Source organism: Salvia splendens, chromosome 3, assembly GCF_004379255.2.
Source record: "Salvia splendens isolate huo1 chromosome 3, SspV2, whole genome shotgun sequence".
Classification (NCBI taxonomy): domain Eukaryota; kingdom Viridiplantae; phylum Streptophyta; class Magnoliopsida; order Lamiales; family Lamiaceae; genus Salvia; species Salvia splendens.
In genome coordinates this window covers 1569523-1597278 of record NC_056034.1, presented here as the reverse complement: position 1 = coordinate 1597278, position 27756 = coordinate 1569523, and the positions used below count along the sequence as shown (strand labels likewise).

Genomic DNA, 27756 nt, shown 5'->3' with positions numbered 1-27756 from the left:
TTAAAAAGCTTCGTCTATTTTCGTTTGTCGGCAAGATTGTGAGGATGGGGAAGGAAAAGAAATAGTCCGAAATTCAGACTAATGATAGTTCCATTATTTAATTCAGCTCAAAACAAAAACTATGCGTTATTATCCATTGTTATAGACTTGTAGGCAGCCCCACCATGCAAGTAATTTTTATGATATCGTACAATAGAAGAGACAAATTGATGGTCATTTGAAAATTATTTTTGATGATTTTATAAAAAAAAATAGTACTCCCCCCGTCCCAAGGAAGATGACCCCTTCCTTGTGCGGCACGAGAATTTATGTAACTTTATTTTGGGTGTGAAGTGGAGAGAGAGAATAAAATAGAGATAAAGATGTTTTCATTTTAAGTAATGAGTAAACTTAGTTGTGACAAACCAAAAAAGAAAGTGGGTCATCTTCAGTGTGACGGAGGGAGTAGTATGAATTTTCATTTATATTTATGAAAGTTATATGTTGTGATTTTTCTATAATGGGAGGGTTCTATTTATAGATTTAGTTTTAAGGGTGTTGTTATATATTTGGGGTATTCTGTATTTAATTTTTTTTCTACTAACTTACTGTGGCCAGGAAAAAACTAAAGGATGTTGTCTTTCTCTGGTGTTGATTAATACTATCCCTCTATGAAAACTACGGAGTATTTTTTTTCATTTTAGTTCAGCCACAAAAATATTTTAATTTCTATGTATAGAAACCTCATCACTATTTTTTATCATTCTCTCTCCTATTTGATTGCGAATCAAAATTTATGTCATCCATAAACAAAATCACTCTTAAACTTTTGTGGAGTGAGTATAATGTTTTGGCGAATTTTAACATTAGTGCATGACCACATTTTTCTAATTTTTTAAATTTAAATATAGATTTTAATCCCTGGTGAGTAATAATGATATAAATAGTCATTCTCAAAAGTCCCATCAAATAATATTGTGGACCGATGAATATCATGGACCCAACAAACAGTAATGTAATCTTGGAATTAATTAAGAGATTAACCTACTCTTCACAACAACTAATTATTTTCAAACCGAATCATTATTGTCCTTTTTTTTTACTTGTAGGCAGCCCCACCATGAATTATGACTAATTAAAAAAATATTACCCACTTGTTTCGACAAAGAAAATGATACGGGCATATCCTCAAAATATCTCTCATATCTTATTAATTACTTAGTTATCATATCCTTTTAGCATAGTTATCTCTTATTCAATAATTTAGGTTCATTTCTTGTTCATTAAATTAGAATACTCCTATTGTAAATAGAGGATATTGTTATTTTCTTCAATCAATGTATCAGAATTACCTTCGATTTATCTGTCTTTTATTTTTACGCTATTTAGTTGTAGTATAAATGCCCTTTATCAGGATAATTAGTTGATTTAATAGCGATGAACCTCGGAAGCATGAAATAAGTATTAATGATAACAAAGTTTGATGAAATAAGTAAGACTTGAAATAAACAAAGGATTAGTATACTTTTAGTAATATCAGCTTGTTTGATTATTTAATTAATTGGAAAGCGGAAATGCAAAAAGCTCAATCAATCTTGTTTGTGTGATTCTTTGTGGAAATGCATCTACTCTATTTATAGATGATGAAGTAATTAGTATACTTTTAGTAATATCAGCTTGTATAAATTTGATTGGTGGAAAGCTGTATCCAAAGATAAGATTAATGCACACTTGTTTACTAATCATGCGCACTTATTCACTAATCATTGCGTACGTGATGACGTGTGAATGCTGTTCGGCAGCCCCACCATGCAAGTAATTTTATGCATATTTATTTCATCAAGATATATCGTACAATAGAAGAGCAATTGATGGTCATTTGAAAATTGTTTTAGATGATTTTATCAAAAAATAGTAGTATGAATTTCAGCTATATTTATGAAAGTTATGGCATTGCCTAATAGAGGTATATATGTTATGATTTTCTATAAATGGGAGGGTTCTATTTATAGATTTAGTTTTAAGGGTGTTTTTAAATATTTGGGGTATTCTGTATTTATTTTTTCTTCTACTAACTTACTGTGGTCAGGAAAAAACTAAAGGATGTCTTTCTTTGGTGTTGATTAATACTATCCCTCTATGAAAACTACGGAGTATTTTTTTTCATTTTAGTTCAGCCACAAAAATATTTTAATTTTTATGTATAAAAACCTCTTCACTATTTTTTGTCATTCTCTCTCCTATTTTATTACAAATCAAAATTATGTCATCCATAAACAAAATCACTCTAACTTGTGTGGAGTGAGTATAATGTTTTGCCAAATTTTAACATTAGTGCATGACCACAATTTTCTAATTTTTTAATTTAAATATAGATTTTAATCCCTGGTGTCACGACCACATCTCCCTAGTACTAGTGAGCGTAGCTATTTCGCGACTAAAAATACTCTCATCAATCATGAAGTAAACATAAGAGCAATAAATCAACTTGAGGTAATAGTTTCGAATGCGAATGGGTACGTAGTCAAAAGAAAATCAGAGTATCAAGACTAAATTCATAAATTCCTAGAACATAGTTGTATTGCAGCGGAAGAGTCCAAGACAAAATAGTATGTATGAAGACATATTACTTTGGACTACCTAACTACTTATTAATAGTCATTTCCCAACACATTCGCCTCCTCGTTCACGTTCAACCTACACATTAGAAAAGAAACATGCAGGGCTGAGTACTTGATATACTCAGTGAGCATGTTGGAACGAGGAAATTAAATAATTGGTGAATAAGAAGGCAATGAATGAAATTATGGCAAGAATATTGAAGGAAATCAATTAAAGATTATGAAAAATCAAATAAAAGGATATTAGTATAATTAGAATATATTTTCCATGTATAGCTTGAAATAGAGTCTATAAATAGTTGTGTAACTATTGAGAGAAATAATTCAAGTCATTCACAATGTAGTCTTTGAAGTTCTCCCCGTCTTTTACTTTCTGCAATAGTCTTTTATTTTCCGCATTATATTTTCTAACATGGTATCAGAGCAGCTAACGTTCCTTCGTTAGTTTGTTCAAAAAAAAACAAAAAAAACCCTCATCATCGTCCCTTTCCCAAAACTAGCCAAAACAACCACCAAATTACCCCGCCGCAGCGCCGCCATATGAGCAACCAGAACACACGGCGGAAGAAGCAGAAACAGACGCCTGAGTCGCAGTTCCGGTGTACACTGGATCAGTGTTCCAAATCGAAGGACCTCTCCGCCGCCATCACTCTCTACGAATCCTCCTCAAATCCAACCCTCACTCTCAACAATCTCAATTCCTTGCTATACATCTGCTCCGAAGCCTTTTCCAATTCAAATACCCGACAATCCGCAATTGAATTCGGATTCAAGCTGTTCCGCAACCACAGCAATGAAAACCTCAAGCAAAACGAGGCGACGCTCACAGCCGTGGCTCGGTTGGCGGCGGCGAACGGAGACTACGCGTTCGACCTCGCGAAAAGCGTGATGAAACAATGTGTAGCGCCGAAGCTTAGGACTTTCACGCCGGCATTGAATTGCTTTTGCGGCGCCGGAGCGGCGGATAGGGCTTATGAAGTGGAGGAGCGTGTGGTATCGGCGGGGCCTCAGATTGAACGTGCCCTGCCTGCCATGAACAGTTAGTTTGCATTGATACCAATAGAGCAGAGACTGACAAGCTTGCTCAATCAATTGCTTCTTTAGCCATTGAAAGAGAACATCAGCCAAATTTTAAGGAGTTCAAGGAGTGGCTGGAGCAACATTCTGAATATGAAACCCTGGTAGACGGAGCAAATATTGGGCTATACTAGCAAAACTTTGCACATATGGTGGCTTTAGTATTACGCAGCTTGATGCCGTTGTGAAAGAAGTTTATAGAAAGACACAACAACAGCCACTTGTTGTGTTGCATAGAAAACGTGTGCTCTCACTACTCGAGAATGCCGATGAACAGGCAGGTAATTGGAGTTGGAAAGAAGGTGAAATCAAAGAGGCCAGATCGGCCCTGTTGGAGAAGGGAAAGGTGGCTGCATGCCCGACACCTCTCCTCGATCAAGTTAAGAAAAGAAAGAAGAAGTTCACGGTTTGTCCGGCCGAGGAGGAGAGGAAGAATGCGACCGAACAACTCCTCTCCAAATCTATAATGGCCGTGAAGGCCAAAGATGATGGATAATGAGAGGGCGAGTAAGCTGCAAAGGCGCAACCCACATGTCGGTGGAGCCAGGAAAGCTAAGAAAGAAAATAAATGAAAATAATGGACTCATAGTTTGAGTTTGGAATGGGCCGATAATGGTCTAAGATGGCTCATCGCCAAGAGTCAAAACTGTCTGAATTGGCTCCTAGACAAGAGCAAAAACTGTCTAGATTAGCTCCTCGACAAGAGTCAAAACTGTCTGATTTAGCTCCTCGACATGAGTCAAAACTGTCAGAACTAGCTCCTCGACAAGAGTCAAAACTGTCAGAATTAGCTCCTCGACAAGAGTCAAAACTGTTAGAATTAGCTCCTAGATACGAGCTAAAAATGTCTGATGGCTCCTTGATATGAGTTAAAACTGTCTAAGATGGCTCCTAGATACGAGCTAAAACTATCTAAGTTGACTCCTTGATATGAGTTAAAACTATCTAAGATGGCTCCTAGATACGAGCAAAAACTATCTAAGATAGCTCCTAAATATGAGTAAAAACTGTTTAGACAAGCTCCTGGACACGAGTTAAAACTGTCTAGATTGGCTCCTTGACACGAGTTAAAACTGCCAACAAAAATTTGAAGAGCTCCTTGACACGAGTTAAAACCGTCAACGAAAAATTGAAGAACTCCTTGAAACGAGTTTAAACTTTCAATGATGAATGAAGAGCTCCTTGAAATGAGTCTAAACTTTCAATAACTCTTTGATACGAGTATAAATTATAAATGATGAATTGGAGAAGCTCTACGATACGAGCATAAACTGTCAATAGAAATTGAAGAACTCTTAAATACGAGTATAAACTATTTATCAAACTAAAGATCGTGCATGTTAAGTGTCGAAAGACTCGATACTCAACTTGAGGGGGAGTGTTGGAACGAGGAAATTAATTAATTGGTGAATAAGAAGGCAATGAATGAAATTATGGCAAGAATATTGAAGGAAATCAATTAAAGATTATGAAAAATTAAATAAAATGATATTAGTATAATTAGAATATATTTTCCATGTATAGCTTGAAATAGAGTCTATAAATAGTTGTGTAACTATTGAGAGAAATAATTCAAGTCATTCACAATGTAGTCTTTGAAGTTCTCCCCGTCTTTTACTTTCTGCAATAGTCTTTTATTTTCCGCATTATATTTTCTAACAGAGCATAGTGCCAATCATATAAATTCCTTTCATTTCATAAAAGTGATTGCGCAATCACATAAACATATATTACCAAATCTGAAACGTATGTGAACTGGGAATGTGGCTACATTCTACGATGGTCACTGGACCGGCCAACTCGAAAGCTAGCACACGGTCCCCATATGTGTACACTAGTCCGAGTAGGGTTTGCGTCCCTACTAGGACCCGAATTCGATTTAACCGAGTAGGGTTTGCGTCCCTACTAGGACCCGATTCGATTTAACATGATTGGCATAGCCAAGCAGGTAGGTAATCGTAAAAACAAAATATGACATGACAAACATGTTTAGAGAAGATTCACATTTTCATACTAAAATCACGTTTTGAAAAGAATGCTCACCTCGAAAGCTATTTCCTTATCGAATAGTTCCTTGATTTGGTCTTAAATGACGTGCGAAGACGCCCCTTTAGAAAAAGAATAATACTTAATTAGCCTTAAGAAGCCAAATGAACTTAATGTGCATTCCTAAGTGCACGATCAATTTATTCTTTTTCTCAACAAATTATTTTCAAACCGAATCATTATTGTCCTTTTTTTTTACTTGTAGGCAGCCCCACCATGAATTATGACTAATTAAAAAAATATTGCCCACTTGTTTCGACAAAGAAAAATGATACGGGCATATCTTCAAAATATCTCTCATATCTTATTAATTATTTAGTTGTCATGTCCTTTTAGCATATTTATTTCTTCTTCGATAAGTTAGGTTCATTTCTTGTTCATTAAATTAGAATACTCCTATTATAAATAGATGACATTATTATTTTCTTCAATCAATGTATCAGAATTACCTTCGATTTATCTATCTTTTATTTTTACTCTATTTAGTTTCCCTGCAAGTTTGTCATTCAAAAACCATAATTGAACGTTTATCATTCAAAAACCATAATTGAACGATAGTTGGCTGCTCGACGAGAATCTCTCCCACGAACGAACCAATATCTTCTCAGCGATCTCTTGCGGTTATCTTCGATACGAGTCTCCTTGTATCAGAAAACGTGTGAAAATATCAGTACTAGTATTCTTGGCTGTACCGCTACAAATACGAATCAAAGTAAAATCCCAGACGACTCCTTCCTTACATTAAACAAATAAAAAAAAATCGTATGGCCATACTCACTGAATAATGAGTCAATTAAATGTTAATTAAGATTAGTTACGATTTAGAAATTTTAAATCTTATCAATTTTTACTGAAATTTATTAAACAAATGGAAAAAACGTATGGCCATAAAAAGAGTCAAATATTTCTAGAAAGGACACATGGAGGCTTTAAAAAATATTGGTAGGGGTTAGGGTTTCTAATTTGATTTATTAATGTAATATTTTTTATAATATTCAGATTATTTATAGAGGCATCAACTACTCTACCAGGCCAATGAGACTTTGGTTCTTTACAGCGACGCCGATATGAGATAGTTATATTTATATTTTTAGTTTCAATTGCCAATAGATATAGGGGGTCCCAAATCAGCATCCACGCCAGGGTGGAAGACCCCCGCTAGCCGTACAACGATGATCTCGGGCCAGGGTGGAAGACCCCGCTAGCCGTACAACGATGATCTCGGAAACTTCTACTCTGCGGCCCGAGAACCCGTCTTCTTCGCCCAACACTCCAACGTCGACAGGCTGTGGACGATTTGGCAGGGGATCAAGACGAATTGTCAGAAAACGATCGTGCCGAGGATTAACGAAAAGGATGTTACCATTGGGGGTGTCAAGATCAACCCAGCGCGTCGTTGATAGGGGCGACAAAATAAAATCTCAATCTGAATTCCTGGCCACAAAAGGATGGATAAATGGCAGATTTTAAATTAGAAACTTTAAATTTTAACGAAATCAAATGGTTGAAATAGATGAAACAATTACCTGTGTGCAGATTCCGTACTTGCATTTCAACAAACAGTGTATGGGCCTGAATGTAACTATGCAACATGACATGCAGGAGGCGTTATCCCGATTCGATTTGATCAATATCGTTATCTATCAATTAAATAGGGAAGAAACGAGATGTCAGAACCAATTATAACAAAAAGGATAAATTGTGCAGCTCATGTTAAGCGTGGAATTTGTTCGACGAAATGCTTCAAAAGAAGTATGTTTGTGTAGAGACTGCGACATGGGCCTTAAATTGCCTCAGTCTTTCAGAAAAATACTCCAATAAAATAAGTAGATTAATGAAAATTAATTATAATAAACTGAATGCTGCCATACAAATTCATTTCGAAAAAAGACCTTCCTTTATTTAAATGAATAAACTTTTAACTAAATCACTTACGAGATTCCCTTTCGAGCATTCATCGAACAATTTCTGGGCTAGAATTTGACCAAACAATATTACACGCAAGTAAACCCGATTAGATGGTAACATCTTTTCCAAGAAAGAAAATCTTGGAGAAGAAAGACTTGGATGAACCAACTAAACAAAATAGTCTTGGGGCCCAGAATATATATTTATGCGTAGACTTGTTCGATAAAATGCTTCAAAGGAGTTGTGTATAGGGGAGTGCATTCGGTTTTTTTTTTTTTTTTTTTTCGGTTTTCGGTTCGGTTTTTTGTCAAAACCGAACCAAAACCGAAAAACCAAATTTAGGTCAAAATCCAAACCGAACCGAACCAGAAAAACCGAAAAACCTGAAAAAATAAATATAATATTAATATATATGTGTGTGTAATTTATTTTATTTTATATATACTAATAGAATATTTATATATAATATAAAATAATAATACATATAATATATATAATATAGTAAAATTTATTAAAAGAATATACTATATATTATATATAATATAATATATTAAATTAATAGAATATATATATAATTCGGTTATTCGGTTTTTCGGTTTTTTTCTTCACCCGAACCGAACCGAACCGAACCGAAAAACCAAAATTTTGGTATTTTCAAAACCGAACCGAACCGAAAAACCGAAATAACCGAACCGAATTTCAAAATTTCGGTTTGGTTCGGTTCGGATATTCGGTTTCCGGTTTTTTTGCTCACCCCTTGTTGTGTATTGTATTGAGGGAGTCCATTGGGTTCTAACTGCTTTAGTCCATAATGGGCCTTAATATTGAGTGAATTATAATGGGCCATAAATTGCAATGGGCCTAAATATGAATATCTATAATGGGCCTGAATATGAATACTCGATCGGTCTCTTTTTGCTATTTTGATCCGTTCATAAAAATTACTCCATAGTTAACTTATAATCTTATTATATTAATGATGTTAGTTCAATATCTGTTAATATTATTTTAATGATTTTTTTCCTTTTTTTCTCTGATACTCCCTCCGTCTCAAAGAAGATGGCACACTTGGGAGATGACACAAGATTTTAGGTGATGTTATTTTGTTTGTTAAGTGGTGAGATAAAATATAATTTTATAATTGATATGAGAGGAAATTTTTTTTCAAAAGAGAAAATGCGACATGTTTTTTGGGACAAACTAAAAAGGAGAGTGTAGCATCTACTATGAGACTTAGGGAGCACTAGATTAATTGCTCATAAAAATTTGTGTCGATCTCTAAAATTTTATTTTTTGAAAGCGTAGAGGAGAGAGTATTAACCTCCATAATAGTCTATAATTAATTAATCTAGAGTAATCTGAATAAACAACAAAATTAGTCTTAGTCAAGCAAATCATTGTTTTACGTCACTTTATACCAGAATGTGACAGGCCAATTAGGCCATCCACAACGCTGTTCCTATACCGTTCCTTAAACCACTATTTGAGGGCCCCACTGTACTTTTTTACTCCATTCCTTAACTAAGGAACGGAACCTGCAACCCTCCGTTCCTTAACCGTTCCTTAACCGTTCCTTAAATTACTATTCATTCAATTTCATTTTTTTTTATTTCCAACCCAATTCAATTTAAATAAACACACTTTAAAAAACAAACACACTTTATTAAAAAACACACAACATTAAAAAAAATTACAACTTAAACGTAAAAAAATAAAAAGCACACAATTAAAATCCTAAAAAAATAAAAGTACACAATTTTAATAATTTCATCCGCCAAAATTTGCCCAAATGTGCTCAATTAGATCATGTTGGAGTTGGGTGTGGGCACTAGAGTCGCGTGTCCTTGCACGAATAGATAAAATAGGAGTAATTATAGAGTAATTATAGAGTAAATAAATAGGAGTAATTATAGAGTAAATAGGAGTAATTATAGAGTAAATAAGTATGAAATAGGAGTAATTATAGAGTAAATAAATAAAATAAAAATAAAAAAAATAAAAAACGGATATAAAAAAAACGGTCTCATTACCATTGCAAAAAAAAAATTTTTATTAAATTCGAATTTTAAAAAAAAATGAATTATTGCGTCACCGGACGAAGCCCACTCGCGGGGCAGCGAGTGGGCTTCACGCGTCGAATGGGAGGCCGCCACGTCGCCTCGGCGCGTGGCGGAACGTTCCGTTCCGCGTTCCTCCGGAACGGAACGCGGCACGGCATAGGAATGGCGACGACACGGAACGGCGACGGAACGCACCCCGCAACGCGTGCCGCCGCGGAACCGTTCCGCCGGAACGGCATAGGAACCGCAACGGCACAGCGTTGCGGGTGCCCTTAGCATTTTCCATTGGAAGATCATGGATTTTAGAGCATAAAAATTAATGAATAAATATTTACTACTATTTTAAATGGATAAAGAATAAAAAATAAGAGAAAAATCAAAGAGAAGAAAAAATAAAGAAAAAATAAAAGATGAATTATGTTATGTTTAAAACATTAATAAAATTATTGTAACATGAACAACCAAATCGGAATATGACTCAAATAACATGAATAAAGTATTAAATAAAATATAATCATGGATAAAAAATCATTAAATTCTCTATAAATAATTTCTGATATTTCCACATTTTACACAAACTAAAAATTAATAATCCACAAATTTTTATCTTATACTACTATTTTGTTTACAGTATCGTCAAAGCTCAAAGCTAATAAGTTTAAACTTTAAATCATCGAAATTATATGACTCCAAAATTTTAAAAAATCTCTTCAATCATCCGAATATCTTAGCTCACAAAAATTTGTAAATTTAACACATTATATTTTTATTAGAAAATGAAAATATAAATAGTTTATGTAAATTTTATCTAATAAATGAAAATATAAATAGTTTATGTAAATTTTATTATATTATTTAATATATTAAAATTGATGGGACATTTTATATATATATATATATATAATTAAAAAAGGAGTATTAATTAGTTCTTGATGAAAATAAAAATTGAGTGATGATTTAGAGACATAATGTCTCCAAGCCATAATACCCTATGTCACTTTGCCATAAGCCAAATTATAATATGGACTAAGAGCATCCACAATAGCGCCCGTCCCGGCGGACGTCCGCCATAGCGCAGCGGTGACGCGGATACGGACGTCCGCTGCAGACACCGGAGTTCTGCGGCGTTCCCGGGACGTCCGCCATTGCGTTGACCCCACGGACATCCGCGCGGACGTCCCGATTATTTTATATTTTTTTTCAAAAATTTTATAAATACGGCTCGTTGAACTTCATTTCATTCGCACCACTTGTATTAACGAGTATCTCTCTCTCTACGTTTCTTTTGTATATCCAAAATGGCTGGTAGTGGTAGTGGTAGTGGCTTTGGTGCGGGCGATAGCGGTGCGGGTGGTAGTGGTGGGGTTATGATGACATAACGAGGTGAATTCATGCACGTGTGCGGGAGGCATCAGAGAGGGAGATACAGGCGGCCTTGGCGCCGGCGGTACCTCGACCCATCCATCGTCGATCTATAGTACCCCGGGACCACCTCGCTGCACACCGTCGGTTGTACGAGGATTACTTCGCTCCGGAGCCACGATTTGGGGAGAACATGTCCCGGGGACGTTTTAGGATGCATCGTCCGCTCTTTCTGTGTATCGTGGGCGCTTTAGAGCGTTGATTCGGGTATTTTAGGGTGCGGGAGGATGCGGCTAGTAAACCCGACCACTCTCCGGTTCAGAAGTGCACTGCCGCAATCAGGCAGCTGGCATACGGAGGCACGATTGACATGTTTAATGAGTACCTCCACATCGGCGAGACGACTGCCCGCGATTGCCTAAAGTATTTTTGTCAGGGCATTAGGGAGATATTAGGGGATAGGTATCTTCGGAAGCCTACCCCCGAAGATTGTTAGGCTCTGCTGGATATGCACGGGAATCAGCACGGGTTTTCAGGAATGTTAGGCAGTATAAGTTGTATGCACTGGGAGTGGAAGAAATGCCCCGCTGACTCGAAAGGGATGTACACTACTGGTTTCAAGGGCCAGAATCCCACAATGATCCTTGAAGCGGTAGCTGACTACCGGTTGTGGATTTGGCATGCCTATTTTGGAGTAGCCGGGTCTAACAACGACATCAACGTCCTCCAGTCGTTGCCCCTTTTCAACAACCAATGCATGGGCGTTGGTCCGGCCGTTAATTTCGTCGCCAACGGCAACCAGCACAACATGAGCATGTGCTATTATTTGGCTGATGGGATATACCCTATGTGGCCCGTCTTTGTGAAGACGATCAGATGCCCAACAGAAGAAAAAAATGTATATTTTGAGGGTCGTCAGAAGGCAGCGTGCAAGGATGTGGAGCGGGCATTTGGTGTGCTCCAGGCTCGATGGGCGGCAGTGAAGGGTCCATCACGGTTGTGGTATGCTGACAGCATCGCCGATATGATGTATGCATGTATTATCATGCATAACATGATTGTCGAATATGAAGGTCCAGTACTGACAGATAGGGCCAATGATGATGCTGATGCTGCGGGTCCAAGCCACGGCGTGGCCACCGGCAATGTACGTATGGGGATACCCCATGACGAGGTCGAGCGAGTCCGTGCATTTGCCGACATGCGCAAAAAACAAGCCTATATTCGACTACAGAACGATATAATTGAAGAAGTATGGCAGCGGAGGGGTCGTCGTTGATGGAATTTGTATTTATTGAAATGTATTTTTTTAGTTTTTTTTTGTTGAAGTGTACCTTTTTTTTATTTAATGAAAATTTTATTCCGTAATCGTGGCGAAATTTTAATTCCGTAAATTGTTTAATTTGGTGAATTTGTGAATTTTTATTATTGTGGAAAGTCCGTCAGGATGTCCTTGGGGATGTCCACCACTGTGCAGTGGGAAGTCCTTACGACGTGGCAGGAGGTGTTTTTGGAATGTCCGCGGGGATGTCCGCCGGGCACCTTCCGAGCCAGGTATGATCTCATCGAAATCTGATTTTTGGGTCGAAGATTTCCTGTTTTTTTGCTTAGATACATGCTAATTGGATTCTGATTACTAATAAATCAATTTTCTATAGCTAAGGTGAAAATGAAACAAGTTCGTAGAATGAACAATGAATTGAAGCCTAATGGAAGTTGGCGTTATACAAAGTCGGGTTTTTTTCTGCATTTTCCGACCAATATAGATCGATATGGCCTTTATAGTTCTAGGAGTAGCTTCGAACCAGGATTTCTCGTTGATCCATATATACGTTGCTCAAATATGCTTGTCCAGAAATGGCGATTAGTATAGTCTTAAGAAGTAATTGATGAATTTTCTCTCTGTCATTCTTACAATTGGTTTCGAGTAATTAACATATTTTCCTCTATTATGTACCACTAAGCTACGACGAGGCTCTCGGTCTCGGTCTCGGTCTCGGTCTCAATGATGTAGCAAACACATAACTCATAAAACACTTTGTTTGATATACTCTGTTGATCCTTATCCCTACTTTTGTTTGTTTAGGCCGTTGAGTGGGGAAGGATGAGTATGTGCGACGCCGAAAGGCGTCTCCTCGCCAACGCTCTGCTCGACATCTCCAACGAGTGGTTCGTCCTTCTCTCAGAGGCCTGCATCCCCCTCCAGAGCTTCAGCATCGTCTACCGCTACATATCCCGATCCCGGTCCAGCTTCATGGGCGCGTTCGATGAGCCCGGCCCGTATGGCCGAGGGCGCTACAACCACAACATGTCGCCCCTGATCAGCAGGAATATCTTAAACCGGCCGTGGACGTCGTCGCCGGCAGGAATATCTACAAAGGCTCCCAGTGGTTCGAGGTCAGGTTATTAGTCTAGCATGATACTAGAGCTAAGGCTATTCCTATTTGTCTCTTCTTGTAGTGAAATCATATCATAGAGAGATTATTTTGAATATTATGGAGTTTTGCCAATCTATCTATAGTTTGGATGACGATTTGAAATTGTCATCTTTGCTTTTGTGTACATTGCAATCTTTGTATTTTTTTTCAACAAAATGAATTGATTTTTCTGTGGATTATTATAGTCGAAAATTTTGTTTACGTTTTTCCATTTTCAAAGTTTTTTCATTTTTTGCTCAAATTTATTTTGTTTCATATAAAAGCGAATGAAATTTCCAACTCTACCAATTTCATTTCATGGATCCGCCGTTACTCGTGATCATTTTGATGCGATGTAATTCACATAAGAGAGTTAAATTTTTTTTTTTGGCAAAAGACAACGTAAGAAAATTAAATTTATTTTGATTGAACACCTTGATTAATTCACTTTTATCAACTTTTTTCAAGTTTATTCTTCCCTAAATATCAATTTATACATGAACTTTTTCTAAGTTGGTTTCTTGACTAAATATCAATAATCAATATTTACATGAACTGAACAGATCATCTTTGAAGTAATTCTGAACCAACGAGGAAACGTCTTACCAACTAAGTTGCATTTATTCGTATTATGTTATCCATGGTTTCTTTTCTCAGCCATGTTTTGAATTCATAATTAGCCACAAATTTTATGCATCAACTAATCAAACACTCCTAATATCACAAATTTACACAATGAGGACTCAAAACAAGGCTATAATCTTGCATCTTCTAGCCGAAAACTCAGACCGAGATTGTATGCGACTCATCGACATAGATCACAGCTCATCGTGGCGATGTTCATTACCAGTAGGATTTCCCGTCTGGCTCTCAATAAGGTACCTAACAGCCAGTGACGCATGTAGGGCAGCGCCAACAGGAAGCGCGTCCTCGTTGAAATTGTAGTAGGGCGAGTGCAGCAGAGCTGGCCGTTCCTGTGCTGCCTCGTCTTTTGTTCCGAGTATAAAGAAGTAACCGGGTATTCTCTCCTGGTAAAAGGAGAAGTCCTCTCCTCCCATCACAGGATTGTAATCTGTAACTTTGGAAAAGCCAAGCATGTCGACTGCAACTCGTTGGAAGTGTTTGTGGAGCTCTTTGTCATTCACGGTAGGGGGATACATGGGCATGTCTTCATTGTTGAAAGTGACGGTCGCGTTGCATCTTTGCACAGCAGCTTGCCCGACAATGACCTGCAATTTCAGAGACAAACAGTGACCGTAGAACGGACGGAGATGAAAAGAAAAGCCTGACGCGTTACCTCCTCGATCCTCTGCTTCAGATACAGTAAGCTCTTCACTGAAAAGGCACGAAACGTGCCACCAATGGCAACCGAGTCCGGAATGACATTGAATGCGCCTCCTCCTTGGAATTTAGCAACTGTAACCACCTGTTGAAACGACTCTTGTATTAAACGGGATCATGGAATCTGAAGCTGGCGTTTGAGAGAATGTTGGAAGCAGGAACCAAACATTCAATTCACGCATGTAGGAATCAGCTAGAGAGTACCTGAGAGTCGAGAGGATCAGATTCCCGGGAGACGAGCTGTTGTAAGCTGACTATCACATTCGAAGCAGCTAGTATGGGGTCGATTGCCTGCTGAGGAATGGCTGCGTGGCCACCTTTGCCACTTATCTCAGCTTGAAACCTGCCACTGCCAGCAGCGATCGGACCAGGCCTGCACGCCACCTGACCGAGAGGCACAAGAGGGTCATTATGCAGGCCGAATATTGCCTGGACATTATCGATAGATCCAGATTCGATCATTTTCTTTGCTCCTCCACCTCCTTCTTCAGCTGGTTGGAAAACAAGAACAACGGTTCCCTGTCACCTCCAAGTAGATCAACAGAACTAACGAACATCAGAATGCCAGAAACAAGAATTCGACTGATGAATCTTAAGAACATGCAATAGCAAATGAATGAAGACAAGATGTAAGTGGTTCAGTCAAAACCTACGCCTACGGAAAGTAGATTACACTGTTTATTGATTCACACTCCAATACTTCACTAGAAGAATACAATCCACAAGATCAAGAAAGTAGAACTCTCAGTCTCTCACAATCTAGCATGAAAAACCCTTAAAATCTCGACTGATGTCCCACGCTCACGCTTATAGCTCACTGGTCTCAGCTCGTTCCATCAATCGTATCACAGCTCGTATATATAGCTGTACATACCATCATAATCAAATCAAAGCTCCAATAAGAGAAAACAACAAAGAATTCCTTCTAAACAAAGCTGTAGCTAAAAGATCAACAGATATGAAAATTCAACATTTCATAGCTAAGGATTATGCATTCTTCTCATGAATCTCCTAATTGATCCAACACATCTAGATAGAGATTCTTTCACCCAAACTTAACAGAAAAAAACCACCAAACTGCAAATCAATCAAAGGGCAAAAACCTTCAACAAATGGTGATGCTCTTGAAGAATCCTCGCAGCTCCAAGAAGCATTGTGACATGACCATCATGCCCACAAGCATGCATCTTCCCATCATTTTTACTCTTATACTCAGATTCCACCATTTCCTACAAAATAAACCACCAAAAATTCAATCTTTTCCTGTGTGATCTCCCAAAAATCCAATTGAACAATTCAACCTAATATACTAATCCACCAAAAAAATCAAAGATGGACAAACCTGCATAGCAAGTGCATCCATGTCTGCCCTAATTGCAACAAAAGGGGGCTGCCCTGAACCGACAAATCCAAGCAAACCAGTTCCAGCAACAGGGTGCTTACATGAAATCCCCATGTTCTCAAGCTCTTGCTTGATTAGATTACTGGTCTCGAATTCTTGATAGGCAAGCTCCGGATTCTGGTGTATTTCTCTCCTAATTCTCACCATCCAATCAAAGGTCTCGGCTTTTTTGGCGAAGTTGAGGAAATTTTGGGGGATTTCAGAGAGCTCTTCTGGAGTTGGATATGAGGAAATGGGTTTGCACAAAAACAAGAAAGCAAAGCAAATCAAGAAAGCCCATCTTGAGTAAATCATGGCTGTTAGATTCTTGTTTCTTGAAGAAAAAATGAGTCTTTACTGCTCTGAACAATATGTAGAGGAGATAGGAGTGTGGAGTGTCGAATCGAACTTGAATAACAGGATTTAGTATTACATGATGGCTTTTACTCTTCTTTCTGCCACTCCATCTTTGGCAAGAAATCAATAAATATTGTTTATTGAGGTGTTGTATGGTATCTTTCATCACTTTTTCAATCTAAATACTATTATTAAAACTCGTCTATATTTTGTACAGGCAACAAATATTTAAAGGTAGTTTTCGTTGATATTTAATGAGAGTGTAGCATTTAATTTTGCAATTTAATTGAACAGACAAAAAATCATGTGCATATATAGCTTGGCACGACAATTTATGCACGTGCGTTAAACAGTTCAATAAATTTGCAACCTAAAATTAGGGTAAGATTTAACTTTAGATATAGATAGAATGCCTTTGCGTAGGAAAAACAATGTTTTCATCGCCTCATATTATAGTTATTTTTCATGTAAGTAATTAGTACTGTTTCTTTAATCATGTCATTTTTCTATTTCAAAAAATTCCAAGATAAGTGATTATTCGCCAAAAGTTCCATTTTTTTTTCATTTGGAGTGCCCTCAGCAAAAGTCCCATCTTTTAAATAGAATTCACATTCCACAAAATAATTCAACTCACATTTTATGGAGTATAAAACTACTAAGTATAAAAATAACTCATAATTCAACTAAATATGAGAAAATGTGATTTTTTTAGTATAAAGCATTACTACTTGGAACGAAACAAATACTATTGAAATAAGCACCATGATACAAATGACATACTTTAGAGGGTTCAAAACTAGTAGGGCCTCTTAAAGATGTCGATACATAGTTCTAGTAACAGAAAAAATCCACTCTCTTCACGTACCAAGTCGTGCCGTGTAGGCTTTGATCGAGACAAGTATAATTGTGCGGTAGGCCCAGGTTCCATCTCTTGCCAAGGCTAAAAACCATCTTTGCGTAGATTAGTTGCACGTTTAATGAGCTAAAGAAGCAAAGCCCTTCATGCCTATCGAACCATCTTTTCGTCTCCTTTAAGATTCTGCTTTGTCAGCCAAGTAGTGCTCGATCATGTCATCTTCATCAACTGCACGCGTAAAATGCATGTCAAACCATTTTATAGAAGTATGGGAGGTGGGGAGAATGATGAAAAGGATGACTCACCTTCGAAGTCATCATCATCAAAGTCAATATCTTCGTCGATATCTTCATCTTCTTCAGCAGCAGCTGCAGCACCTTTCTGGATGCAGCAAATTGATCCAACAACGAACTTGTTATTATCTCAATCTATGCATATCCTAACTACAGTATGCTCTGGTGTTGTGTAGAACGAATTGAACACAAATATACTCACGGGTATACATGTCTCGCATATTTAGATAAATAAAAATGTTATATAGTCATATGATGTTGTTGCAGAACCATGACAAAAAGTAATTGGCTGGAAGAAATACCGCAGATGCCCTTCCACTTTCAAACCATTGCCTGCCTGTGAGTCTCTTCTCCTTCGGGGCAGCAAGTGCAGAATCCGGCATTAGCCTAAAATGGTAAAAGAAGAAACATATTTACATATCACAAATATATACAAGCTCACAAATAAATTTATGTTGGGAGTACATGCGCGTGAATCTAAACTTCTCTTTCCTCCATATTGATTAAACAACAGAAAATGCAGTCTTCTCTTACGACTGACTGCATTAGCAAACTATGAATTCCTCCATCTTAGGTTATCTTGTGCTCCAAGGGTATATACATATTTTATCAATCATTGAATGAATGAAAATTGAAAAATAACTACAAAGCTGTGGAAGGTGCAAGCATAGTGTACAAAAATACAGCCTATTATTCACATAGTACTTCATTAAATATAAACTACATAGGGTAACTAAAATAAAATCAAGAGAAAATCATGTCTAGGTAGCTCTCCGTAGCATAGAAGGCACTCACGGGATCCAATCATGTGCCACCAATTAGACTACCCCAGGGAGGGTCAATAATTCATATTTTAATGGGATTAATAAAAGATATCAGATTACAAAACTCACTTGGCTCTTTCAAGAGCTAATTCTGCTTCAAATTTCTCCCGCCACACCAAAAAAGAATCAACAGTAACAGGTTCTCCATGAGGTATAATAACCTGAAAAGAATCAGCCCCTAAATATTAAATCAAATGTAGTAAGCAGAAGTGGTTTGATAAAAAATTCCACTGAGGTTATTATTCTTCAAATTTCCACAAATCTATTATTCCTCTAACAAGAAATCCAACATATCTCTAGTACAGAGATTTCATATGGTTTCTGCAGGTAACACAAGATTATGTCAATCCTCAAAACTGACACTACCATGGTCAAAGAGCACAGAATGAACAGCCAGCTAGTACAAATCCATAACTTCGATTTGTAGTTCACTTTCGATGGAAAAAATCTTTAGAAAACAAGAGTACCTCATCTTTTGCTGCCTCATCCTCCCCATCATCATCATCCCCAGCATCATGGGCAAATCTTTCAGAAAGCCATTCCTTAGCTGACGTAACCAAAGTGTAAACCATTGCCATACCAAGGTTTTCAGTCGCCTGTGAAATGAACATTATAAAATACCTTGAGGTGTAGCTGTGGGTTAGGGTAAGAGATAAGACTCAAAAATATATAGAGATCAAGATAGCAGCTTTCATGATTGAATAGAGAAGAAAGTTGTCACGTTGAATTCTTGCATTCACCCAGTACAGGCTTCCACCTTTATTTTCATATAATCCATCTGGTCAAATTCTGTGCATAATACTTACTCATCCGGTCACTTGTAGCTGATATACATGAAACTTCAGAGAGACATCTTGATATGTAATATTTATGATAAAAAAACATATTACAAATATACATTCAACGAAGTTACATGCAAGTTTAGGTCTCACCTCTTGTTCGAGCTTTTCTTTGAGAGCTCTAAGATCTGATGTTTGAATTCCTTTCAAACTGAAAAATATGATTAGACTCTTCAGATATAGAGAATTTCATCAGAAATTGTTGGAAGTTTGACAAAGTATGTTGACGTTAAACTGTTGAAAGTGTAGAATTAAGTTCTACCAAAATCTGAAGTATGATTGGACATTTACTGATAAACAAGTGAATCAAGACAGACAAAAAAATCCACAACATCAGATATAAGTGACCTTTTACAATTGAGAAGCGGAGGTTCATCAGGATAGTTTTCTGTGTGTGAGAAAATCAAGGCCAACCGAACTGCCAAAAAAATGCCAGAAGTGATTAGTTTCTAACGAAAAAGTCGTCATTAACTTACAAATAGTAGCAGATCATCTTTAACAAGAACAAAGGTGGCAAGGAAGTTTTAGAACCTGATGGGATATTTGAATCATCTGCCTCGTCATCCTGTTGAAATAAAGTAGCAAACAAGACCAAATCAATGAGCGATAAAACTTAAAGGTTGACTCATTAAGGTTAGCCAATCATTATGAATTACGATCCAGTGCATGTAAAGATATGTTTACCTGAGGACAGATGGTTATCTCAAAGCAACGATTTGAAGTGTTCAGGCCACTTTCACTTGAATGAATTTCTGGTAGAAGCAATTCACTAGAACTGATTAAGTTATAGGATTTAGGTGCACTGGCTTACACATAACAAAAGGGAAACGAAAAGGACAGCACGAAAAAAGACCTTTAAACTCATCCATAAGGATTGCTTCCAAGGCTTCAATTTCCATGTCCTGCTCCTGCTTATAGTCTGCTAAAAAACATTGCCAAAAATTAAACCAGAAAATTAGATGTTTTGCAAAAAAAAAAACAATCATACCTAAGGATGTCCAAACCAATGCAAATTTAGAGAGTAATAATCATGTTCACAAAACAAAAATTCAGAAGCCTTTCTTTTGGATGCATTGCTTTAGCTGCAAACATATATACACACATGCATATATTTATTCCAACACAAGCACCATAACAGAGTAATAAACATATTCCATCAAAATCTACTGAAACCAATTCATATTTCCCTATTTGATATTTTCTCCAGCAGTTGCACCAGCTATCCATACCTAAGAAATTGGACAAATTCTGAAATTTCGAATTCAAAAGAAAGAGAAAACATTCAAAATTGAACATAACGTATCCTGTCACTGTGAAAGACAGCTCGCTCCTCAACAAAGAGTGGATAGAGAACTATTAGCTCAAAGCCATGCCAAAACCTCATTGCATAAGGAAAAAGTTGAAACCATGGAAAACAAAAACTATTCCCCGTGAAATAGCGAGAAATCAAGGAGTGACTCTGTGCAGAAATCAGGACGAACCCTAACATTCAATCTCCATAAGCAACAAAAGTTCGATTTAATTTCGCCGAACAGTACCTGTCATGGCTTCGTTGATGAATTGCCCTTCCAATTCCTTCAATCGCAGACGAATAAAACTTCACGCACACAAAAATTTTGAGAGAGAAAGGAAAAAAACCCTAGTCAGAACAGGGAAGAGGGGAGGGGGCCGGGACCCACACACACTATCTTTCTAATATGCTGTGGTCAGCTTCACAGAACCACATACCAAATTCATCTGAAATCAATCACAGCCGTCCAAAAATATCTTGATGAGACAAATTTCTTGCATGCCTTGACAGATGGATATTCCGGAGAATAGCGGAAGTAATCTACAACTTGCCGTGCCTGATTACACCACTTCTCCTTTTCCTACTTCAAAATAAAAAATGTAAAAAAAATTTTATTAGGATTTTCATCAAACACACACTCTCTCTCCATGAGCACTGCTCTGTTTTTTATTGTACAGAGATACTAAAAAGGTGCTGGCTGCGATTCCATTTAGGGTATCCATATTGGCAATAGCTCAGCAATAGCCCAGCCATAGTCCAGCCACAAACTCCTCCTGCCACGTCATCAATACTAAAAATCCTCCTGTCATATCAGAAATAGCACAGCCACAGCCCAGCCATATCATAAATAGCCCAGCTACATCAATAGCCACATCACTAAATAACACAATATACGGAATTTAATTTACGAGACATATACGGGAAACATTAATAATACTATTTTACTTTAAAAAAAATACAAAAAATTAAAAAAGTACAATAAATTAAAAAAAGTACTAAAATTTTAAAAAAATACATTAATAATAAAAATTACATTAAAAAAAATACATTACTTAAAAAAAATCACTCGGTGGCTCCCTCGATTCCGTCGTCGCCGTCGCCGTCGCCACCGTCACCGCCGGATCCGTCGCCACCGCCTCCGCCGCCTCCGTCGCCACTGTCACCGCCGCCTCCGCTGCCGCCTCCACGCAGATCGTCATTCATGCTCTCGAGCAATGTGAAGAGAAATCTCTTCTCCTGGGAGTCCGTCGCCGCTAGCCATTCGGCTAACGTCTTCACCATCATCTGGCGTGTTTGTTGACGCGCGAAGTACTTGAGATCCTCTGTAGACTGGCGGTCAAAGGGGGATGCCGACTGGACCTCCTGAGAACCTTCGGCGGCCCCCCCTCGCCGCCCGTTGCGCCCGCTTTTGCCCAACGGGGCGAGGTCGGCGGCCGAACGAACGAGGGGTGGGGAGCACCTGGTCCCTCTCGGGGAGGTCGTGGGAACCACCGCTGCTGCCGCTGAAATCCCCGGTATAGTTCAATCGTTGCCGTTTCGGCCAGCCAGCATCGACACCTACTCGGAACTTCTCAGAGTCGTTCAGCACAAGATAACAGTTCCAGTAGGTGAAGTCCTTATACAACCCGGGCTGGGGGAAGGCTTTCTCCGCTATCCTCCTGCAGTCGTCCTCCGTTTGGCCACTACTCTGCATGCGGAGGGCGTTGGCGTACAAACCCGAAAATCGGGAGACGGCAGCCCTGATTCGGTTCCACGCCTTCCGACAATCCTCCTCGTTGTGTGGCCTCCCCTCCGGGCAAAATCGCTGGTAGGATGCTGCTATCTTGCCCCACATGTTGACGATCCTCTGGTTATTAGAAACAAGAGGATCGTCGCAAACACTCACCCACGCCCTTGACAGGGCAACGTTCTCCTCGTCCGTCCACCTTCTCCGTGCCGTGGGGTCATCCCCACCCCGCTGCGACGACTCCCCGACCTTCTTTCCCTTGCACTTGACAGGGCAACGTTCTCCTCATCAAAACCGCTCGGCGTGAACTGCGCATCCGTTGGGGTCGATGTGTGCGACGAAGCAGTGCTGAAATCAAAACTGGGGCGATAGACGTTCCCCCGCGTCACCTGCGTCGCCGGTACTCCCGCCGGCGTCCCCTGCATCGCAGGTACTCCCCCCGGCGTCCCCTGCGTCGCCGGTTCTCCCCCGGGCATCATCTGCATATTGGGTGCCCACCCCGGCATCATCTGCATATTGGGTCCCCAACCCGGCACCGCCGGGAAACCCCCCGGCGGACTCCCTCCGGTCGGCATCCCGGGTAGCATCTGCTGCCACGGGTACATGTTGTAGTACCCGGGCATCTGATTCCATCCGCCTCCAACATTAATTGGGGGAGTTTGAGAACCACTCGTCCCTAAACTCGGCTCGTTGTTTAGATCCATTTCTCGGTGTTTATCTTGTATAGAAATTTAGATAGAGAGAGTACTCGTTAATACAAGTGGTGCGAATGAAAATGAAGTGCAAATCGCGTATATATAGTGTCGGGACAATTTAAAAAAAATAAAAAAAAACCGCTGGGCGATGCGCTGGGCGATCCCGACGCTGCAATGGCGCCGAGCGGATCGCCCAGCGCATCGCCCAGCGCCCGGCGACCGCCTAGCGCTAGGCGATTTTTAATTCCGAAAAACCGCTCGGCGGTTTTCGGAGGCTGCAATGGTTCGCCTAGCGACCGCCTAGCGCCGGCGCTCGGCTAGGCGGTGCGCTAGGCGCCGTCGTGGATAGCCTTGCAAATCTCTCTCTCTGCTGTTGCATGTTTCATCATCCTTGCTGCCGTCACACACAGAAACACACTTCTCACCCTTTTCCGGTTGTTTCTTAGCTTCTACAAAGCTAATTGTTTGATGATAAAATCCGAACCACTTCGGAAAAGGACCAGCAGAGCTTTCTCTTTGAATGTGAGCTGAAACAGTTAATTGATTCCGGTTTTCCATGAAAACGAGGGAACAAACTTTTTTCCGGCGAATTTCCATCACCAGATCTAGCGCTCTCTTTCTTCTCCCGATTAGCCTGCGTTGTCGCTCTAATTATTGATCTAATTTTACCCGATTAGCCCTTTCCAATCTTTTCCTAGCTTTTAAATATTTTTTGTGTCTGCTTCTGTTTTTATCCCTTCAATGTTGTAGATATTAGAAGGGGTTTGTGGTTTGAGATTTTACTTTGAGGGTTTTGTTTGATGGTGTTTTGCTATTTTTTCAATTGGGTTTGAGTTGTGTGATTGTGTTGGGTTTTGGTTTCTGAATGGGGAGCTCCAGCGAGGAGCCTAGTAAGGCCATTGATATATCTGTGGGAGGGTTGGTTTGGGTTCGCCGGAGGAACGGTTCGTGGTGGCCCGGCCGTATTCTCGGCCCTGAAGAACTCCCCGAGGGCTGTGTGCCGACGCCCAGATCAGGGACCCCTGTGAAGCTCCTTGGTAGAGAGGATGCAAGTGTGTAAGTATCAAGTTGAACCCTAATTTATATTTCTTTAATTGAGTTGTATGATATATTGAATGCTGATTGTGTGTTCAGTCACATAAATGGTTCTGATTATGTGGAGAGGTTCTTATTTATATTCCTTGATTGAATTGTATGATATATTGAATGCTGATTGTGTGTTCAGTCACATAAATGGCTGTGATGATAATTCGAGTTTTGGTTAAGTGATTTTATATGTGGCTGCTACTGTTGATAATGGCAACCATGAAAGTTCCAAACTTTTTTTTGACTAAGAAACAGACTTTTTCTCCATTTTCTCTAGAAATGGAAAAGAAAGAGAATTGGGTTATATATGATGTGGATTTCTCCCATTTGTTATCTTATAGGTGTAGTTGAAGTATATTGGTTCATGTGTCAATTCACATTGTCGTCTCTTTGGTTATTTGTTGCTATATCCACATGTTTTCAGAGGGTATTTTAGCTAATGTGTTGTTAGAATTCTTGATTCAGTCACCAAAAGGTAATACTGTTCTTTAATGATTGTTTCACTCTATAATGGAGAAGATTATCTCGTGCTGTGGCAGTATAGTTTTGATCCCACAGATACATATGGCACTTTCATTTTATATAGCTTATAGTATTTGATGGTCTGTTGTTAATGTTTTTGTTACTGACCACTAATTGAGAATTTAGAATGGACTATCTGTGCAATAATTTGCTTGTCTAATAAAGCACTGATTTTGCATTTCACAAACTCTCTAGTGTGTGCAAGTTCTTACATCAAACTTTTTCTTTGTGTGTTCATCGGCGCCAAAATTTGTTGTTTGCAACTTTTAATCAGAAACTGTAATTATCTTCATGTCTTTCATGCTGATTGTATATTGATCTAAATTCTTGTTAATTCTCTTGCAGGGATTGGTATAATCTAGAGAAATCAAAACGAGTGAAAGCTTTTCGATGTGGGGAGTATGATGATTGCATTGAGAAAGCTAAGGCGTCTGCTTCTCAGCTTTCCAAAAAGGCTGTCAAATATGCTCGAAGAGAAGATGCTATCTTGCACGCACTTGAACTGGAAAGTGCTCGTCTTGGGCAAAGTTTGCCTTCTGAACAAAATTCACAAGCTGGGGAACAACCTCATGCTGAGGAATCACCTTCTTCATCCCATCATGTTGAGGAAGATGTCAATGAGGATTTAAGTATTCCCGGAGATGATCCAGATTCACCCCCAGAACTATCACATTCCGGGGTTTCGTTTGAGGAACCATATCACGCAGGTGCAATTAAGGAAGAGCGGAAGCGGTGGAGAACTCCAAATGATTCAGACGATGGAAGCGAAGGGGTAAAGCGCATGAAAGGGCTTGAGGACCTGGGGATGGGTGTGTCGTCTTCAACAAGAAGAAAGAGATCTCAGGTTGCACACGTCTCTGAATCCCTGAAAAAGAAAAACCGACGCCGCCCACTCTCAAAAGTTCTGGAATGTACTGAAATGGTATCTGCTCCTGTTGTTCCTGATCAACAGTCTAGTCCTGCTGAGTCAATAGTTCCTGAAGCATCCGAGAGCAAGGTTTCTGAACTAGAATCGAATGAATCTAAGATAAACCACTCTCTTGCAATGAATAACAATTCAGATAGTACTGGAGTTTCATGCGAGAATGCGATGTCGTTGAGTACATATAGACATGCAGATGCAGATGCTTCCCTTCAATCTAAACCGAAGGAGAATGAAATTTCCAGCATGCTAGGGATTCCAGAGAATGGATCTTCGAACAGGTTGTTCGATGTGCCTCTCGTTGCTGAAGAAAAGCTATCTGCAGGTATAATATATGTGCTTTGTGTATAGCTATTGGTTTTGTTTGGATTGGTGACTTATAAAACTTCAGCTGCGGATTCTTTGCGTTATCTATGGTTCTTAACTCTCGAGGGTATTTCGCTTTACTTCTGCAGGTTTATCCACAACTGATAACGGTGCATCACAAAAGGCTCAGGTTGGCGCTGGAGCCCAGTCGAGCCAAAGTAGTCATGTTGAGACTATGTCTTTGGGAAATGAGGAGCGCAATGAGACGGGTTCTACTAGTTCAGGGGCTGTTGATGTTCATGAAGTCGGCCAGAGGATGGAGAAAGGTACCTCAGAGTGGCAGTTGAAAGGAAAGAGGAATTCTCGTTTGAGGAAAGTGGATGTGGACGATGAGGCTGATACAGAGGTGGCTGGTCTCAGGCGGGATAGCTTTGTAGCCAGCTCTAGTAGGAAAGTAAACCCTAACCGGGTTGGTGGATCCCTCATATCAGATATACAGCTCGAAGAATTTCATGGGTGGAGCCGGAACGCTCCTCATAAAGACTCTCATACAAGAGGATCAATGGCTGACCTGGCCGTGCCCCAGAGGCTTCTCCCCTATCGTCAGTCTCGTTCGACGGTTAACCCGAAGTATGACTCTTCTGATTTTTCTCTCAGGCACCATACTGCAGGTTCCGGCTTGTATGATGTCAATGTGGAGGTGAAAACCAGCTACCGGCAGCAGGGCGTCCCGTATATCTCTCTGATGAGCAAATTACACGGCCAGCCCATCATCGGCCACCCACTGTCGGTCGAGGTGTTGGACGATGACTTTTGTGATGACATACTCAGTGTTTCTGAATGTCACAGCAGCAGCTCTGAGCTGGAGGGCAAACTGAGTAACGGCCACTCTTTTCTTCAAAGTGACGACACGGCCTATGATCAGAATCCACGCGGGAGGCCACCCATCAACCGTCGTTCGGGGACAAAGCGCCCAAAAGCAAGGAGGAGGAACGGGCTCTCGTCGAAGAAGATCAGGACGCTGTCTTCGTTAACTAGTGCTCACAGGCAAAGCCAAGCACAGAAGAAGCCGGGGGCCAGGAAGCTCAAGGCTCCTTCTATAGCATGTGTTCCGTTAAACGTAGTTTTCAGTAGAATAAATGCAGCCTTGAACAGCTCGATGCAGCCTGCGCCTCGTCTGGCTGCAACGTGTGGTGTCTGAAGATCATCGGGCGCCTGGCTGCAACGTGCGGTGTCTGAAGATCATCGGGCGCGGCTCGGCTGGTCAGAAATGTAGCAATGGGGTTTGTACGATTAAGCTCTATGCATTGGTTTTTAATGTGGAAATATACAAGGTTTTGGCTGTGTATAGTGTCTGTTCGGTATGTACTATTAATCAGTATTAAGTGTCACCCTTTAAATTGGTGTTCCATTGAAAAAATTGGTGTCACCCTTTAAATTGAAGCCGGCATAACTAATGCAATTTGACTATTTTAATTATACTATTCATCTAGCCTTATCAACTCCTACTAAATCAATCCTAGATAAAGCCCATTTTAGCCTTACCCCCTCGACTAAATCAATCCTAGATAAAGCCCATTCTATCATAAAAGTCCATCTCTGTTGTATCTTATATTGTTATGCATCATTATTTTGTATGATTAACCGAACTGGACGATAGTGTATTGATTAGATTCAGCTTCTAAAAGCATTCAGAATTATGGATTATTAACTGACTTTTTAATTTCTGCATTTCTTTCTGTAAATCATATTCCTCCCTTTAAGTATATTATTGATTGATACAATTGAATCAATTGATGTCAATCTTATCTTCAAAATTATGTTAACTTGACTTATGATATGAAAAC

The 27756-nt window shown here is 39.3% G+C and overlaps 4 protein-coding genes across 7 annotated transcripts; 2 read left to right on the top strand and 2 right to left on the bottom strand.

The window, feature by feature from the left end:
- Positions 1-2572: 2572 nt before the first annotated feature.
- On the top strand, positions 2573-4722 carry LOC121794236 (proteinaceous RNase P 2-like). The gene has a single exon (XM_042192315.1). The coding sequence runs from the start codon at positions 3141-3143 to the stop codon at positions 3642-3644; it is 504 nt and encodes a 167-aa protein (XP_042048249.1). The 5' UTR covers positions 2573-3140; the 3' UTR covers positions 3645-4722.
- Positions 4723-14072: 9350 nt separating this feature from the next.
- Positions 14073-16696, bottom strand: LOC121797114 (IAA-amino acid hydrolase ILR1-like 4). Its single transcript, XM_042195838.1, has 5 exons — positions 16154-16696; positions 15915-16040; positions 15016-15330; positions 14768-14896; positions 14073-14699 (listed from the first exon to the last, which is right to left on the bottom strand). Exons 1-5 carry the CDS (start codon positions 16505-16507, stop codon positions 14289-14291), a joined length of 1335 nt encoding a protein of 444 aa, XP_042051772.1. The 5' UTR covers positions 16508-16696; the 3' UTR covers positions 14073-14288.
- A 513-nt stretch (positions 16697-17209) lies between these two features.
- On the bottom strand, positions 17210-21285 carry LOC121794230 (RWD domain-containing protein 1-like). 4 transcript variants are annotated; one of them, XM_042192307.1, is made up of 12 exons: positions 21090-21285; positions 20900-20958; positions 20215-20283; positions 20046-20113; positions 19893-19926; positions 19710-19779; positions 19455-19512; positions 18990-19118; positions 18592-18683; positions 18001-18085; positions 17711-17786; positions 17210-17633 (listed from the first exon to the last, which is right to left on the bottom strand). In XM_042192307.1, exons 2-12 carry the CDS (start codon positions 20904-20906, stop codon positions 17581-17583), a joined length of 741 nt encoding a protein of 246 aa, XP_042048241.1. In that variant the 5' UTR covers positions 20907-20958; positions 21090-21285; the 3' UTR covers positions 17210-17580. The 4 variants fall into 4 exon arrangements, with proteins under 4 accessions (XP_042048241.1, XP_042048243.1, XP_042048242.1 ...); XM_042192309.1 differs by having other exon boundaries at positions 20215-20280; positions 21090-21284; XM_042192308.1 differs by lacking the exon at positions 21090-21285 and having other exon boundaries at positions 20215-20280; positions 20900-21054.
- Positions 21286-23365: 2080 nt separating this feature from the next.
- Positions 23366-27388, top strand: LOC121794229 (uncharacterized protein At1g51745-like). Its single transcript, XM_042192305.1, has 3 exons — positions 23366-24129; positions 25027-25928; positions 26059-27388. Exons 1-3 carry the CDS (start codon positions 23939-23941, stop codon positions 27108-27110), a joined length of 2145 nt encoding a protein of 714 aa, XP_042048239.1. The 5' UTR covers positions 23366-23938; the 3' UTR covers positions 27111-27388.
- Positions 27389-27756: the final 368 nt, after the last annotated feature.

What these genes read in the sequence shown, in the direction of transcription:
- LOC121794236 (XM_042192315.1), top strand. Translation starts at nt 3,141, where the DNA reads ATGAGCAACCAGAACACACGGCGGAAGAAGCAGAAACAGACGCCTGAG.
- LOC121797114 (XM_042195838.1), bottom strand. Translation starts at nt 16,507, where the DNA reads ATGATTTACTCAAGATGGGCTTTCTTGATTTGCTTTGCTTTCTTGTTT. An exon ending in AGCATCACCATTTGTTGAAG is followed by an intron (nt 15,331 to 15,914) that starts GTTTTTGCCCTT and finishes TGGAGGTGACAG; the next exon opens with GGAACCGTTGTTCTTGTTTT. An exon ending in CTGATCCTCTCGACTCTCAG is followed by an intron (nt 14,897 to 15,015) that starts GTACTCTCTAGC and finishes TCGTTTCAACAG; the next exon opens with GTGGTTACAGTTGCTAAATT.
- LOC121794230 (XM_042192307.1), bottom strand. An exon ending in AAGAAAAGCTCGAACAAGAG is followed by an intron (nt 19,119 to 19,454) that starts GTGAGACCTAAA and finishes TTCATTTCACAG; the next exon opens with GCGACTGAAAACCTTGGTAT. An exon ending in ATGAGGCAGCAAAAGATGAG is followed by an intron (nt 18,684 to 18,989) that starts GTACTCTTGTTT and finishes GATTCTTTTCAG; the next exon opens with GTTATTATACCTCATGGAGA.
- LOC121794229 (XM_042192305.1), top strand. Translation starts at nt 23,939, where the DNA reads ATGGGGAGCTCCAGCGAGGAGCCTAGTAAGGCCATTGATATATCTGTG. An exon ending in GGTAGAGAGGATGCAAGTGT is followed by an intron (nt 24,130 to 25,026) that starts GTAAGTATCAAG and finishes ATTCTCTTGCAG; the next exon opens with GGATTGGTATAATCTAGAGA. An exon ending in TGAAGAAAAGCTATCTGCAG is followed by an intron (nt 25,929 to 26,058) that starts GTATAATATATG and finishes TTACTTCTGCAG; the next exon opens with GTTTATCCACAACTGATAAC.